The 15,576-nt window shown below is 41.4% G+C and overlaps 2 protein-coding genes across 3 annotated transcripts in view; one reads left to right on the top strand and one right to left on the bottom strand.

The window, feature by feature from the left end:
* The window catches only part of RAB22A (RAB22A, member RAS oncogene family), a 17,802-nt gene extending 2,856 nt beyond the window's left edge, over positions 1-14,946 (bottom strand). The window contains exons 1-5 of the mRNA XM_019548183.1: positions 14,868-14,946; positions 13,016-13,095; positions 6,151-6,232; positions 1,312-1,383; positions 1,106-1,212 (exon numbers count right to left, since the gene is read on the bottom strand). Coding sequence (XP_019403728.1) covers positions 1,106-1,212; positions 1,312-1,383; positions 6,151-6,232; positions 13,016-13,095; positions 14,868-14,903 — 377 coding nt within the window. The 5' untranslated portion in view covers positions 14,904-14,946. The remainder of the gene's footprint in view (positions 1-1,105; positions 1,213-1,311; positions 1,384-6,150; positions 6,233-13,015; positions 13,096-14,867) is intronic.
* Positions 14,882-15,576, top strand: part of LOC109318790 (serine/threonine-protein phosphatase 4 regulatory subunit 1-like) — a 32,739-nt gene continuing 32,044 nt past the window's right edge. Inside the window, exons 1-2 of one of the 2 annotated variants that reach the window (XM_019548181.1) lie at positions 14,882-15,001; positions 15,326-15,370. In XM_019548181.1, the coding sequence (XP_019403726.1) occupies positions 14,902-15,001; positions 15,326-15,370 (145 nt within the window). In that variant the 5' untranslated portion in view covers positions 14,882-14,901. Of the gene's footprint in view, positions 15,002-15,179; positions 15,234-15,325; positions 15,371-15,576 lie in introns of those variants that run through there. The other variant, XM_019548182.1, reaches the window with a different exon arrangement.

The raw sequence follows: 15,576 nt of genomic DNA, 5'->3' as shown, positions 1-15,576 counted from the left end.
GGGGTTGGACTAGATGATCTGTCTAGGTCCCTTCCGACTCACTGATTCTATGAAAAAGTTTAGATTGTACAGATCAACAGAGCCAGGACAGGAGGAGTTTCTCACAACAATCTTAGCCAGTTCCACATTTCTGGTATGAATCCCAAGCCTCACATTTAACAAACACATGCAGAAATTACTACATATGTTCACATTGACTTTAAATTCCCTGATATTGCAAAACTAAACGGTGGAACTTTTACTGTTACATAAATGTATTACTGACTCATTATTTTTGCTTTCAACTGTCTAAAGAGCCTAAACCCACTCCTGGTTAGAATTAAGTATCTTTTTAGAATCCTTAGATCAGACCTAGAAGGCTTCAGGTACACTTAGGTTCAGTCTCCCAAAAGAATGAAAACTTGCTGTTCATGCTCAGTATAATTTGAAAATATAGTTTCAACATTCTCCTTCTCTCCCACCTCCAATTTTATCCAAAGATGAACTCCTCAGACAAGTCTTCACATTTATCTGTTCTGAAACTAAATGTGCGCGCTGAGGTTTAAAATAGTCATCCCCAGCAAAAACAAAATTTAACATTTTGAAAATATTTGTTCTGGGGGTACTGAATAAAGGTGGGTGTGAGAGTAGGTATGTTTCCCTACTTGTCCAGAAAATATAAGCATCTAAACTAGACTCTTTTCTAGGTTTGGCTTTAACAACTGAGCCTTCAGCAATGGGTTCAAACCACCTCAAAAGCATAACTATGGCTAGAACCCTTCCTGAGGCCTTCTTGGCCAACACCTCCAGATCCACTTCCCTCAGATCCATGCCCACTGTGTTTTATATTCTGGTGCAATAAAAAGGCATCCGAGTTTGGATGTTGACAAAAATCCACTGAACCCTTGTCTGGCAGGACCAGTATTTGCTAAAAGGATATGGTACAGCAGTCAGATATTACTAGCCTTTTACAAAATGCTCTAGTTTAAAGACCTTGCATATTGAAATGACAGTACATCCTTCAAAGTCTCCCAATATTCCTGACATTTTTCAAATTAGCAAATATTTAGTACTGATAGTTTAAACCAGATGTCAAACCAGCACCAAACTGTCAGTAATTATTTACCTTACATCATTAAGGTCACACTTATTTCCTGCAATGGCTACAACAATGTTTGGTGGTCCATGTTGTCGAAGCTCTTTCACCCAGTTCTTCAAAGTTGTGAAAGTTTCCTGATATCAGAAAGGGAAAGGAAATTAAGAGTCAGGATCTCCTCATTTAAAAAACAAGCAAAAGTTTGTAAAATGATGTTACAAACTACATCTTCTTACCTCTTTAGTGATGTCATAAACTATGATAGCTGCTGCTGACCCTCGATAGTACATTGGTGCTAAAGCACGAAACTGCAAGATGAAAACATAGAAAGGCTTGACACTGGGCCTGAGACCACGTAGGTCAGTGACCAATTAATCCAGTTGCTACTACTCTCATAGAAAACTTATTCTTACATTTAAATAGGTTGGCTGCAAACAACAAGTTTCACGTGAAGCAGAGTTAGATAAGGACAATTTGGCAAATGTACTACTGACACATCCCACTGTAATAAAGCAATTAATGAAATTTTTCAGTCCAGATTAAAGCCGCAGATTCAAAAAAGGAGCCATAGATTTTTACACTAGGTACAGATTTCAGCATGAGTATCTAATTCTGAACACTGGGGAAAAAGGCGGCTGGTCAGAATGGAACACTTTTATTCTTTGTGAAAGCAAATAGAAAACTAAGTCAAAGAAAAATAGCGTATGCTACTGATAGCCAAGGGTTCAAAAACTACAAGTCAAGACCCCCCAAATCCATATGACCAATATAAGAGATTCATGAAAACACAAAATTGAACAGACGCTTCTGTTTTTAGGGTTTGTTTTCAAGTGTCTCTCTTCAACAACAAATGTTGAATACCTATTAAAAAGAAAAAACAGCAGAAGTCTCACAATTACCTTACAGTTGCAGGTAATATTTAAGACACCATCTTGTCATTAATTCTCAAGATTGTCTATGAATTTTGGAATGCTTGGTGTATGTTTGCCTATAATATATAGACAACTCCAACATGTTCATAAGATATGACTTTCTGAATTTGTAAGCGATCACAATGGTCTAAAGACGATTACCAATACATTAGAAGAATTTTAATACTATGTTTCTAAAAAACTCTGATAGTGTTTAAATTAGTTGCCTATTTCTAACCTAAGAAGTATCAGGGGAAGAACAAAATAATTAACTGAAATTTAAATGAAATTTTTGATTTATGAAACTTCTATACTGATATATGCATATTTTGCAACAAGGCCATGAAAAAATAAAATTATAAAGAAAGCATGGCTTTTCACGAAGACTTTGTTGGTTCTAATAAAATTGGAATCTATTTTTTGGTTAACATAATTCAGTTGACAGCAATTCAATATATCCTTAAAAATCCAGTGCATTTACTTGGCTTACAAAATTCGGTTTTGAGAGTAAGCTTGTATACAAAGTTCATGGGTGAGAAGAGAGATTATGGGAGTGCAGTCAGCACATCTTAGAGAAGTGTAATACAAAGGGAAGGGGGGGGAAAATAAGTATTTAGGATGCAAGGAGAAACATATTTGGTAAACCACTACTTGGATTAGTTGACAACCTGGCTTTTTTTATTCCTATTTATATACCGGGTAACACCCAATTTCATTTGCAAATCTTGCATTACCCTCATTTCCTGTCTGCTAACACTTAGATACTTTTTTCCATCTAAGAACAGTCAGAGCATAGAATACATTTTCCCTTTACCAAAACAGATGTTACCAGAAACATTCAAATTTCTTTTTGCTGTCGGTTCAAAAAAAATCTAGTTTTCTTGCCCTGCAGGGAAATTCTGATTTGAACCCTAACGTAGAATTGCCAGCAAGAGTCAAGATAATCATGAGAATTTGTGAACATGGGGGTTAGATAACAAGGCTGAAACTCTGACAGTGGCAGAAAGAAATGTTGTACTGTCCATAGGCGATGGAAAAAAAACCAAAACCACAGTTGCTTTTGGCACTTGAGCATTTGAAGTGTTAGGTTTAAGGGAGAGTGATCCAAATGAAAGCTTTCATCAGAATGACAACTGGAATGGAAACTGAATCACCAGGAGAGATGGAGTAATCAAATTTGGTGATGACCAGCTGGTGACCACCTAACTAATTAGTATCTTTTGCATTTCAGCTCCAAGAAATTAAGCAGCCATAAGAAACGGTTCTAGAATGAGCTGTTGACAAGTAGGTGGGGGGAAAAATTGGGAGCAAAATCCTTGCTCTATGAAAGTTAATACAAGTTTTACCATAGCCTTCAATAGCATTAGAACGTCACTCGTTCTCCACAGATGAATATAGACAATTCATGGCAAACTGTGAAGTGGAGTATGAACTAGCACATATTAGATACAGAAGCAGCACAATCTATTTTTTTTTTTTAATTAAGAAGTCAAGCTGGTCTTATTGATCATTTGAAAAGGCAGAATTAGAGTTCATAAGGGAATTCTACTTTTCTTACCTCTAATGTGTGCATAGCAAAAGCAAGAAGGGTGGGAGGGATGTGCGAGATCAGGGTTTCCCGTTTGCCATGGAAAAAATGTGAATTTTCTCCGTTAAAGAAAAACATGGTGGGCTCAGGGCTCCTACTCTGCTGCCCTCCCTACAGGGCTTCTGCAGCCCAGGGGGTGGAACCTGTTGCAGGAAGACAGAGCAGGGTGGGCAAGTTTGCTGCTGCTGCTGGAAGCCTTATGCTGGCCATGCTGCCACTGTGAGGCATCCCCTGCCTACCCGGCAGCAGTGGGGGGCATAACTCCATGCAACCACTGACACTAGGCATGGCTGGTGCAGTGCTGGCAGTGGTGGCAGCACCAGCACGGAGCCTCTCCGCCCTCCTGCACTGGGTCCCACCTACTGAACCATGGAGGTTCCCCGGGGGAGGACAGCAGGCCGCCCACATCCTTCACTCCCATGGGCAGCAGTTGGGGTTTGGGTGCCACTGGTGGGGGAGCAGGTGGATATAGGCCCTGTAGCCCTGGCAGCTGAGGCCCCCCTCTGGTAGGGCTGTGGGGGGGCAATGGCATGGGTAGGGCACCAGCATATCAGGGCTGCTCAGTGCCACAAAGCAGGTGGAGGACGGAAGCCAGCTGCAGTTGTATCTAATCCCGAGGACTGAAGGGGACAGGGGGAGCTCTGATTTTCTATGATTAAAAACTAAAATCAAATACCAAAAATACATAGGTATTTAGAATTTATTTTATTATAAATGATGCAAGCACTAGTAAGCTTCCAAATTGCTTTACAATGGTAAGCATCAATAAAACATTGCGTTCAACTGATGCCGCCCCCCGCCTCATGGTGTTTAATTTTAATCCTGGAAAAATGCAGATGGTGGGGGCGTTAATCAGGGAATTTGTGTTTTTTAAACAGAGAAAACCAGGATCCCTGGTGATTAGTAAGCTTATAGGAGCAATAGCTATAGCTGTCAGGAGTACTTTTGATGGAAGTGTAGGAAAGGACACAACTGAAGAGATATTCGGATCCCCTTTTAAAGTGTCAGAGCCCGGTTTCTTCTTTCCTGTTGTCCCCAAATGTATCTTGCTGCCGAAGTGATCCCTTACCCTTCAGGAATATGGAAGAAGTAGTCTACAGAATTTGCAACTTAGTCAAGAGGTGGGAGATGATGTCCACCTTTCTTCCGCCCTACTAAAATGTCATACAACTTGCACAGAAAAAAATAAAGTGTTGTGCCAGGCTTAAAACAGAAAAGAGGAAACACTCACTTGACACAAGCTCACAGTAGCAATTGCCAGTCATTTACAGACATGCTTGCTCACAGACTGCTGTAATTTGGTTTAAGCGTAGTACATTCTTCCACTGCTTGCAAACATGATTAAAATGAACAGAATGGAACTCCAATACATAACGGAAGTCCTTTGCCAAATGGTTTCAGACATGTTTATAAAACATTATGCAAAAGAGCACCAGTCTAGCAATTCACATTTCACTTCTCAGGAAAGGATCATACATAAACATTTGAAAACGCAGAGGGGTGTCAATTTAAGACCAGCTCTCTCTTGCATTTACCCTTGCAGAGTCCAAAGCTTTATCTGAGACAACACACTCATGGCTACACCTTCTTTTCTACCGTCTGTAGTCCATAAGTAACAAAGTTATTTGCAGCACAAAGACTCTTCTTTTCAACCTCCTTTTTAACTTGAGTTTGTGAGGCTTTGTTTTAAATCAGCTACCCTTTTGAATAGTTTTGTTGCATGGTCTCAAAGCTGTACCCCTCTTCAGTTAAAATGCCTAAAAAGAATTAGAGTTTGTTCTTTTATTTAAGAAAAGTCTTCCTGACATAGGCACCTCCACTATTTAATTAGAAACAAAGTATGTTTAAAACTCAGTTTTACTTTTCACTAGTAATGCAGTTTGAAATCCAAGGTGTGAACATTTAAGTACCAATCTTGTCAGTACTTAAATATCCATGTAATTTGTACTTATTAAACAGTTCCAAGCATTGAATTAAACTGGACTGCTCACATCAGTAAAGTGCATAAATTCATAGACTCAAAGGCTCAGTTTGTACAATGAAACCGGGCTCATGCACTTCATTTTATAATTATCATGTGCCAGTAGTTTGCTGGCAAAAGATACTATAAATCAATATTTAAAAGCAAGTAAAAATGCTTTAAAGAAAGCAAGATATTACCATTAGGCTTGCAAACCCCCCCCTCCCCCCCAGTTTGCTCTCCTATTGGCAATGTCCTTTTGAACAGAAACTTGTTTTTTACACTGTCCTTATCTTTGGCTTCTAGCTCGTAACTATGCTTTGTATAGTATTTTGTTCAAAACTGTGCTCCAGACCCAGCTGCAGTCTCAATAAACTTTCCATTTCTATAAAGATGTTAGAAAATATGAAAATACCCTATATTACATACAATTACTTTCCTGAGGAAAGACAGTAAATCAAAATGAAAGGTAACTCATTCCATTAGAATCCATGCAGATTTGTCTCCAAAATACTGCGAAAGAATCAGGCAAGAAAACAAATGTTAATATAAATAACTAGCAGAATCAGATGACACTGAATCCTCCAAAATTATGGAACACAACATCTCTACTTACTCGCTCCTGTCCAGCCGTATCCCAGATTAGGAATTTATGCAGCTCATTTTGGTACTGCACAGTCTTGGTCATAAAGGATGCTCTGAGAAGTTCAAAATTTTCAGAATACAAATATGAGTAAAATATAGTTCAAATACACAGCTCCCCTTTTATATATAAAATGCCAAACAATAAATATCTTCAAGGTATATTAATGCTAAAAATGTAACAACATTTTCCTCTATTTTTAAAAAGTGAAGTGCTTTTTATCATGCATAGAAACAGTGAAGAATGTCACACATACAGGCTGAAATTCATTACAAGCAGCAGGCCTGAAAGGTGAGACTAGTAACCTATACAGAGGATGGAATTCACCAAACTGAGTATGCCAGAACAGAGTGGAGAAGTATGGTAAACGAACCTGCACCACCTTCCTCCCTAGCTTCCTAATGAAGCTCTAGGACATGTAGGGATGTGTTGATACAGAAGATAACATTTTTCATATCTTGCACTCCACCACAAGATACACAAAACACCCCTAAATACACATAGAGATTAAGGGAGATATTGCAAGCAGTCCATATGTGAGCCCTTCATTGCTGTACTAGCCTCTTCAAAATCTTAGGTGCCAACAGGTTTCATTTATTGCGTTACTCCCTAGGGAAAGAGCAGAGTCGACACAAAATACAGAGAACTCCCTGCTAACTTTCCCATTGAATTGTAATGAGGTTATGGGAATAAAGCAGTACAGAGTGAAGCCCTTAAGCGCACTTTCCTACCAGTGTATCTTGATGTCTGTAAATCCCTGCCATTCCCAAACAATGCATTATAGTTTCATCAAGCACTGCATTACGTGTGTGGGACCCCTCTAGTGCCACCACCCAAACCTATTAAACAACATTATTTTAGGAGAATTTCCTCCTTTGCTGCTCTGTGAGGAATCTAAACATCTCCTGCAGGAGTAGGGTATAACTCCTGAAACCTAACACTGGAAACGTGAAACAGTTCCCAACACTCCTATAAGTTTTATCAGTGTTATCTGCTCTTTCAGCAGAAACATTACATTGAGTGATGCAAACTAAGAGACCAACAGCAGGGGTGCACTGATAGAGATTTTGGGGGCCAATACCGAGAGCCAGGGCCATCTCTCTGGGGGAGGTGAATCAGGGCAACTGCCCCAGGCCCTGCACGTTGGAGGGCCCTGCAGACATTGCTGTACAAGCTCTGCTGCAGCTGCTGGCTCTGTACTCTGGCCGCTCACCATCCTGATCCCCACCCTTCCCCCTGCTTGCCATCACCCAGCCCCTGCACACCCCTAGGGACGGCTCTGCCGATAGCTGATTTTTAAGGAGGCACATCAGCTGATACCAATCCAATCTGAGATACAGTTGTGCGCAGCTGGGAAGTCTGTTGTGGTGGAAGGGGAGGAAAGAGGGAAGGGGTGTGGGAGGGGGGTGCAGATCTAGGCCCCTGTGGTGAGGGAGGGAGTGGGGCTGGGGAAGGCGATGCCCAACTGGGGTGGGGAACGGGACAGAGCCACAGCTCATCGGGGGGGTGGCTCCTGCTGCTGCGTGCATCCCGGAAGGGAAGGCATGTGCCTCTGGATCTGCATGGGGCGGCGTGGGGCAGGGTGTGCTGAAGCTGTGGGCTGGGACCAGGGCTGCGCAGGGCTCTTTCCAGCAGGGGCTGGGCCTGGCTGCCACAGTCCCTGTCCCACACTCCCTCCCTCACTGTGGAGGGCATTGATCTGCCCCCTATACCCCTTCCCCTCTCCCTCCCCTTCCACCACAACAGGCTTACCAGCTGCATGCAGCTCTCCAAGCTGCAGGACTATGTTCCGCACAGGCATTTATTGGGCAAATTACTGGCCACATCAGGCCGATTTCTGATACAATTGATTTTTTTTGTATTGGTGCCAATCTGATATCAGACTGATGTATTGGTGTACCTTTAACCAACAGGGTTTTGTTTGTTTTAATTATTCATTTTGTAGCCTGTGTGTTCTGTTAATGGTTTAAACTTATTTTTGCCTTTTTCGAATACTGAATCCTTAGAAGCCAAGGTGGTCAGGAGCTAGGGACTCAAATACACAGTATGAACTAAGTCTGCAAGACATGTGAAGCTGCCTTCAGACAGCCTGATGAGATAGCTTATTAGGTAAAGGTCTTTTTTACCTATTAAAGCAAATGGACCCTGACATAAGGTGTCAGACACCAATATTTTTTTTTTCTTTTTAAACGTTTAGCATGAAGAATAAAGGTCTGATTCCTGCTATGAGCTTTGTGCAGAATTCAAGACATACACAAGGGTAGAGACCCACTGAAGTCAGTGGTCCACCAGCCCAAATCTTGTATATTATGAGGGCAAGTTCGTGCATGTGAGATGATGAATACTAAAGAAATGTCTATTGGGAGATAAATAATACCATCCTTAGAGCAGAAATTGAACAGCATGCAGTAAATACAGTACAGGTATTTACACACTGAACCATGAGGCCAAGACAAAAATATTGATTAGTTTTTGATTAAGTAAGCATTGTCCATCCTGAGTACTGAACAAGGCATGTGCTCAAAACAAAATAGCACGTGATCGCATAAAGTGAGGGTTGGCAACCTATGGCTATGACAACCTTTGGATCCAGCCTGAGGGTGTCATGTTTCAATGCTGTGGGCACTCTCTGTGCCACTGCGGGGACAACTGGTGGTAGTGGAAGAATCCTGAACATGTGACTGCCCCCTCATCTCTTTCCCAGGGGTTAGAGGGCCTGCAGCCAGAAAAGGTTGCCTACTCTGGCATAAAATGTTGCCATTTCAGGGGATGTCCAGCTTTGCCTCAGTTGTTCTGCACTGGACCATCTGCAATAACTGTATCAGCTTTGTGACCCAACTGGCACAAGCGTGTTCAAGACCAAATCTCTGGAAATGTTATTGGTCATGGGATAAGTACAAGTTTTCAAACGACATAATTTTGCCAAATTTGGGCAGACTTTCATGGCAACAAAAGTGACATCCTCAACCCAATGGATGTCCCTCTAACAAACTTCATGCTTGGTTTCCAAAGTATGGAACATCACAACTATTATGTTATTGCAATTTTTTTAAAACCTAAGCAAAATACTGTATTTCCCCCTACAACCCTATACTGAATCATTCTGGCTCAAATTTTACAAACAACTTTCAGCCTGAAGCAGACACCTGACATTACAATTTTTAATCCAAGTGGTTCAACTCTGGAAACATACAAGCAACTTTAAACAGGGTTGTACCATGCAAAGTATCAGGGAATATAATCAGCGTTGCTACTAACCAGGCTTATGAATAAGTCAGATTTTATCTTTTTAAGCTTATTTCTAAGAAAAGCCTCACATCTCAATATTACCTTGAAACTTTGTTATTTCAGTCAGTCAACTGACCATGACACTCAGTTTTTTCAGAAAAGGCAAGTAGCAGAACCATTTTTGTTTTTTTAAGAGGTCTGCATTAGTATGTTAAAGCTTAGTCTAAACTATGATTTCTCATGCAACAGCTATTTACTAATTCTGGATTTAAAATATTCAGCCATACTATAATACCAGTTTGAGCTCAGTATTTTATAAGAAACTGATTTTACTGAACCTAAATTAATTTAAATGCTACCAAGATTCGTTTTGAGAGATTCCAAGGAAAAATAGTTAGGTTTTAAGTAGTCATAACCCAACCATTTCAGATCTGCAACTATACTAACATACAAGGAAAAAAACCTCCAGAAGTCCATTTTTATATAAAGCAAATTCAAAAGTGAAAAATAATTTATTTAATCTAAATGTAAACTGGTTTATTATTAAAAATGGGAATTCTGTCTTTATGAAAAACCCATTTCTGGCTTTCATTCATTGTCATAGTTAGCTTTACTGTAATATGGTTTTGTTTTGACAAAGAAATAACTAGGAAAGATGGCTTTAAAAAAAAAAGAAAAGCAAGTCTTATCTATAATTCTAGTTACACCAGTGATATGGGGAACAACTTTTTAAAATGTTCTGTTGACAGAGTTTAGACATACGCTTACATATTGGTGGAGGAAAGTTTATTAAGATTACAAAGACTTACTCATATAAATTAAATGGATAAATGAATTCACATTACATCGAGCCTGAAGTTTAACGTCTGATTTTGCTGGTTAACACAGAAGTGAATTATGGAGTTGTATGTGCTTCATTGAAAACGCTCTATTCCCAGTTCTAGGCAGAGTTAATAAATGCATCTCAGATGCCCTTGGTGACCGACATGATTTATGTGCAGAGCAGCAGCCTCTTGAGAAGCTAGGAGTCAAAGCACATAAGCCTGTAAAGATCAGTTGAGACACTGAAGGTTGTAAGACAGTGTGGTATGTGAAGCACTGATGTAATAAGCTTCCCACAGCCAACTTCTACTAAGGACCTGCACATCAGCTAAATATTCTGAATTTGAAAGGCTAGTTCCATGTAAACCTTCCTATTAATTCAACAAGAAAGTAAACACAATTTAAATGTGAACATGGGAGTTTCTCATTAGGTGAAATGCTGATTTAAAAAAAAAAAATCAGCAGGACTTTGAACTATGAGTATTTCTGGAGTTCCAGATAGCTACCAGGTATCTAAAGATACTCTGGAATTAGAACTACATATTGTCAGTTTCATAAAGATGCTCAAAAAAGTAGATGCTTCATGATCTAGATAGATCTCAGGATCCAGCCTAGTAGAACAATTTGTGCTTATCCTGATGATGCGAAAGCTTAGAATGCATGTCTGGCTTCTGTACCTATTCATGTAAGTTACTTTGAGATTAGTTTTTAATGAATGTTACTGCCAGTTAGACTTGATTACTAAGACACTATACGGAGAAAGATTATAAGAATGTCTCTCAAACATTTTAGAGAATACTGACAAAACCACTGGGTTGTAAATATTACTGTAAAATATATTCCTCTGCAACTACTTTTGAATTTAGTATATATTTTGCCACTTACTATGATCACTCAATAATTCTGCATACCTGAATTTAGCCAGGAAGAGAAGACAGAGTCTATAAATAACAGTAGTTTCAAAAGGAACTTATTTAAATTTTTTGGAGTATGCAGTGTATAGGAACTTCCTACATCTGTTTGGAGAAGTTCTGGTGCATACATCCATAGTAGTTTTCAACAACAAACTATACCAACATGATAACAAATATTGTGACTACTTTAAAGGAGATGTGTTAGAAATTGATGTCTCACAGAGTTATGTTACTTCAAGAGGCCAGGCTAAGCATTTGATCCCAACCCTACCGCCAAATCCAAAATACGATTCTGTTCTCTGTACGCCCTCAGATTACCTTCACTGCTATAGCATGGAGCACTCTGCAGCGATACATTAAATGATATGACCAACTTCCATCATGAGTGGTTTGCACCCTCTCATCCTCTCCTCCCCCATTGGAAAGAACTGGGTGCGCGTTTTAAAAGTACATGCTGCTATACGTTCATATTAGAGAAGGCAAAGTGGAAAAAACATTGCCCCTGAAGTTGATGGTAAGATTCATGATCTTTGATCAGTTCTTCTATTGGCAGAGATGAGCTTTGTCTTATAGTTAAAAAAAATACAATGTATCTTGCCAAAGGAAGAAAGTTGTCAGTTAAAGCAACCACCGCAGTGTCCCAGGAGATTTTTAGATAGGCTGGGTACAGGCCAATGAACACCCCAAACAAATTTGAGAGACTCCCTTCCCAGACTCTCTCGATCAAAATCAGAAGGGCAAAAGATAAGGATCCTTAACACCAGTCTATGACCCTTCAGGTGGGAAATGTCTTTTGTAGGTGGGCCTGACAAACAGGCCCTAAGAGTCATAATCACTCATCTGACAAAAAATGATCTGTCTGCTCTGAAATCTAGTTCTTGCTAATACGGACATTAAAAAAGAAACCTCACAATTTCTACAGAATGTTATTCATTTAATCTAAACTTGTGCACTGTAATTTTAAACCAAGAAAAGGAAAATTAGGCATTTCAAGAGGAAAAAAAACATACTTTTGATCTTTATTAGACAATGTTGTTGCAGTTATCCAATTTCACTAGTTAGTAAAGAGAATATTCATTGAATATCAATTTAGTTAATGATGCTGGGACAAAGAATATTAATGCAGTTGACAAAAACGTTAATCATTGCTAACATTCAACCAGCCTTGGTAACCTAAAAGAGATCTTTGGGAGGGGCTGGGGTTGTTTTTTTTTTTTTTTTTTTACTATTACTGTAGTAAAGCTGAGATAGCCTGATAATTATTATCATGTTACTTCTGAAGTTTAAGAATGGTGCCTTAATGAAGTATGCACATGTTAAGTCTCACCATGAAGAAATGGTTACTGATATCTGCATCAACAATAGAATACATGTGTTTATTTGTACTCATAAAACGGGACAAGATTTTAAGCCTACTCTACTGCATAACAATGGAAACTGCAAGGGCCAGGATAGTAATTCTTAACATCTGACTTACAAATAGAAATCAGTTCTTCAAATGTATTTTCCACGTCTTATTTCTATGTGATATTTTGCATGCCTGGCCACAACTAACACACTAATGGAAACGGATGGCTATTCATGGGCCTGGTGACTTATATGCAAACATGATACCTTATTGCTGATAATCAAGACATAAATGACTTGTCTAAGACCACCTAAAATCAGTGGTAGATCCAACAGAGAGTTCATGGCTCCTACATTTTGTGTTCAAATTTTAATCCCAAACCTTCAATAAGACACATGGTCTAGACAGATTTAACATTTTACCCAAGCTAGCTAACACATGCAGAGAGTGCTTTGTGTGTGCCACTGGGGTTAAAGGATCTATTCCTCCAGCTTTTTAAGATGCTGAAATAACTTAAGTTTCTTACCCTATTGTTGGGTTGATGTTGGGGTCAAAGCTGTCTTCTACAAATCGCCACACAATACTTGATTTGCCCACACCAGTGTCCTTTAAATAAATAAATAAATAAATAAATAAATAAATAAATAAAAACACTGCAATTTCATTACTGAAAACAAGATAGCTCTGTTAAAACACAGCATCCTTAAATAAATAGCTGCGCGATGAATTTAAAAAAAACAACACTATGTTGGAAAGTCTCTTACGACAAAAGTTGCATTGTAATGCTAGAAATATCTTAAAACCTAGTTCAAGTGAAAGGTTTTTGTACAGGAAGCAGAGAAAGAGCTTCTGCCATTGCGCTGAAACGTACACTTAGATGAGTAAGAGATATAACACCCTACACATAAGCAGATCAATAGTGTCAAACTATTGCAAGCATTACATGTTTCAGCCTGACTCACTCAGTCGCACCCAACTTAATGAAAGGCCTTAAACATGCATGACATACCTGAAGTAACTTCGAAAAACAATTTTATACAGCTGCAAGTGATGCAGGAGGAGGAAATAATTTAATTGTAAAGGTGATGATCAGAGGTTTAGAACAGTTCCACCGTAACAATTTAAGACTATATTGCATGTGTGCTTTTGAAACATTACCACAATTAAGGCCTAAGAAAGATAAAGCTTCCAGACTGAACAATACATCTAGTAATACAAGATGCCTAGTTGATTAGATCCCTACAAAGTGTTCCATATAATGATTTAACATACTGTAACTGGTGCATGCATCCATACTAGTTTTCAGCAACAAACCAACCAACATGATAACAAGTCTTGTGACTACTTTTAAGGAGATGCATTAGAACTTGATGTCGCACAAAGTTGTTACCCCAAGAGGCCAGACTAAGCATTTGATCCCCAATTGGGGGTTGGACTTGATGATCTGTTGAGGTCCCTTCTGACCTTAGCATCTATGAAACTACCCACTTTACACCCTTTGGATGGGAAATCTAGGCCTTCCTTACAGATAAGGCTTTAGGGAATATAAAGTCAACATATATTACGAAAAATGTATTTCAAACACTTCCACACAAATGAGCTAAAAAAAAAAACAACAATTTTTTTTCTTACTGATGGTTAGTGGGGGGCGGGGGTTGAGTACCTATCATCTGACTTGTTTTATGGCGTTTATAACCTTTCTAAAGGCTTGCATAACAAATTGTTCAAGAGGAGGAAAAAAAATACATCTCAAGGAGGGGGTGTTAAAAGAAAAGACAAGTTTTCTTCACCCTCCTCTTCCTCCCCTTTCCCCTCCGCACCACAATGATTTCACAGGTGGGCCTGACACCTCACAGGAAGGTGGCTGAGGAGGGGGGTCAGGGCAAGGTGGCCACCAAAGATTGCAAATGGGAATCACTGAGACCCCTTCCACCTGCATCCGGTCGATCAGAGCATGAACACTGAGGGGAAAAAAGATGACGTACCCAAAACAAAGACTTGGTTCCAAGTACATCCCCAAGGGGGGGGGGGGGGGGATACAGAAAATGCGATTGTTTCCGAGCTGGCGAACAGAGTCCAACCAGCGACGCTTCCTTGATTTCGGAGTGGGCAGAGCTCCTTTCACGGCAGCAGCTCCAGTAAACCCTGGAGGAGTTTTGAGGCCTTTGCCCTGTGGTGGGGGAGGCTTTCACCCCATCTACTCCTGGGGTAATGTGTGCCCCACGCTGGGGCACTATGGGGAAAAAGGCTTGGGCAGCTCCAGGAGGCCCTGACACCTCACACGAAGGCGGGCTGAGGGGGGGTCAGGGGTCAGAGGTCAGAGGGGCCGAGGAGCAAGCGCGGATCCCGCCGCCCCGGACCCCGCGCCCGCCACTCACCCCCAGCAGGCAAACTTTCAGCTCCCTCAGCGCCATGGCCGGAGAGACCACCGCCGCCACCACCGCTTTAAGGAGCCCCGCAGGCACCGCCCAGGCGCACCATAGCCCCCTCGCGCGCCGGCCCCCGGCTACAGGTAGAGGCTCCTCCTCAGGCGCCGCGGCCCGGCCGCCATCTTGGGAGCCGCAGGGTCACGTGACGGGCCGCTTCCGCCGCGCGCCGAGGGCGGGATCGGGTTTTTTTTCGGTTTCCCTTTTCCCCCCAGGCCGATGCGGCGGGCGGCGGGCGGCGGGGGGCGGCGCCGGCTGAGCCCGGGGTCCAGCAGCTCCTCCCCCTTCCCCTCCCCCCATGTCCATCCAAGATGGCCGGTAAGTGGCTCAGCCTCGGCCTCGGCCTCGGCCTAGGTCCCGTCCCCACCTCACAGGCCCCGGCCAACGCCGTGTCTTGTTTGTGCCCGCAGGGATCCCGCTGTATTTCGTGGATTTGCAGGATGACTTAGACGACTGTGAGTAGCCGCGGCGCCTCGTCCCCCGGGTGTGGCGGGGGCTGCTGCCTGCCTGCAGATGGCCCTTCCGCTCCGGGCGGGGGGCTGGGGGCTGGCGGGGTCTTGCCCGGCTTTGGAGGTAGTGGGAGCACGGGGGTGGTGGTTGTTTCCAGGGGAGCCGGTATTTCCTGTGCTGCGGAGGGTTGTTGTTTCCTGGGAAGGGGCCT

The sequence above is a fragment of the Crocodylus porosus genome, unplaced genomic scaffold, assembly GCF_001723895.1.
Source record: "Crocodylus porosus isolate Cpor-Errol unplaced genomic scaffold, CroPor_comp1, whole genome shotgun sequence".
Taxonomy (NCBI): domain Eukaryota; kingdom Metazoa; phylum Chordata; order Crocodylia; family Crocodylidae; genus Crocodylus; species Crocodylus porosus.
Note: the sequence above shows the minus strand (reverse complement) of the source record. Positions and strands in the feature narration are given on the sequence as shown.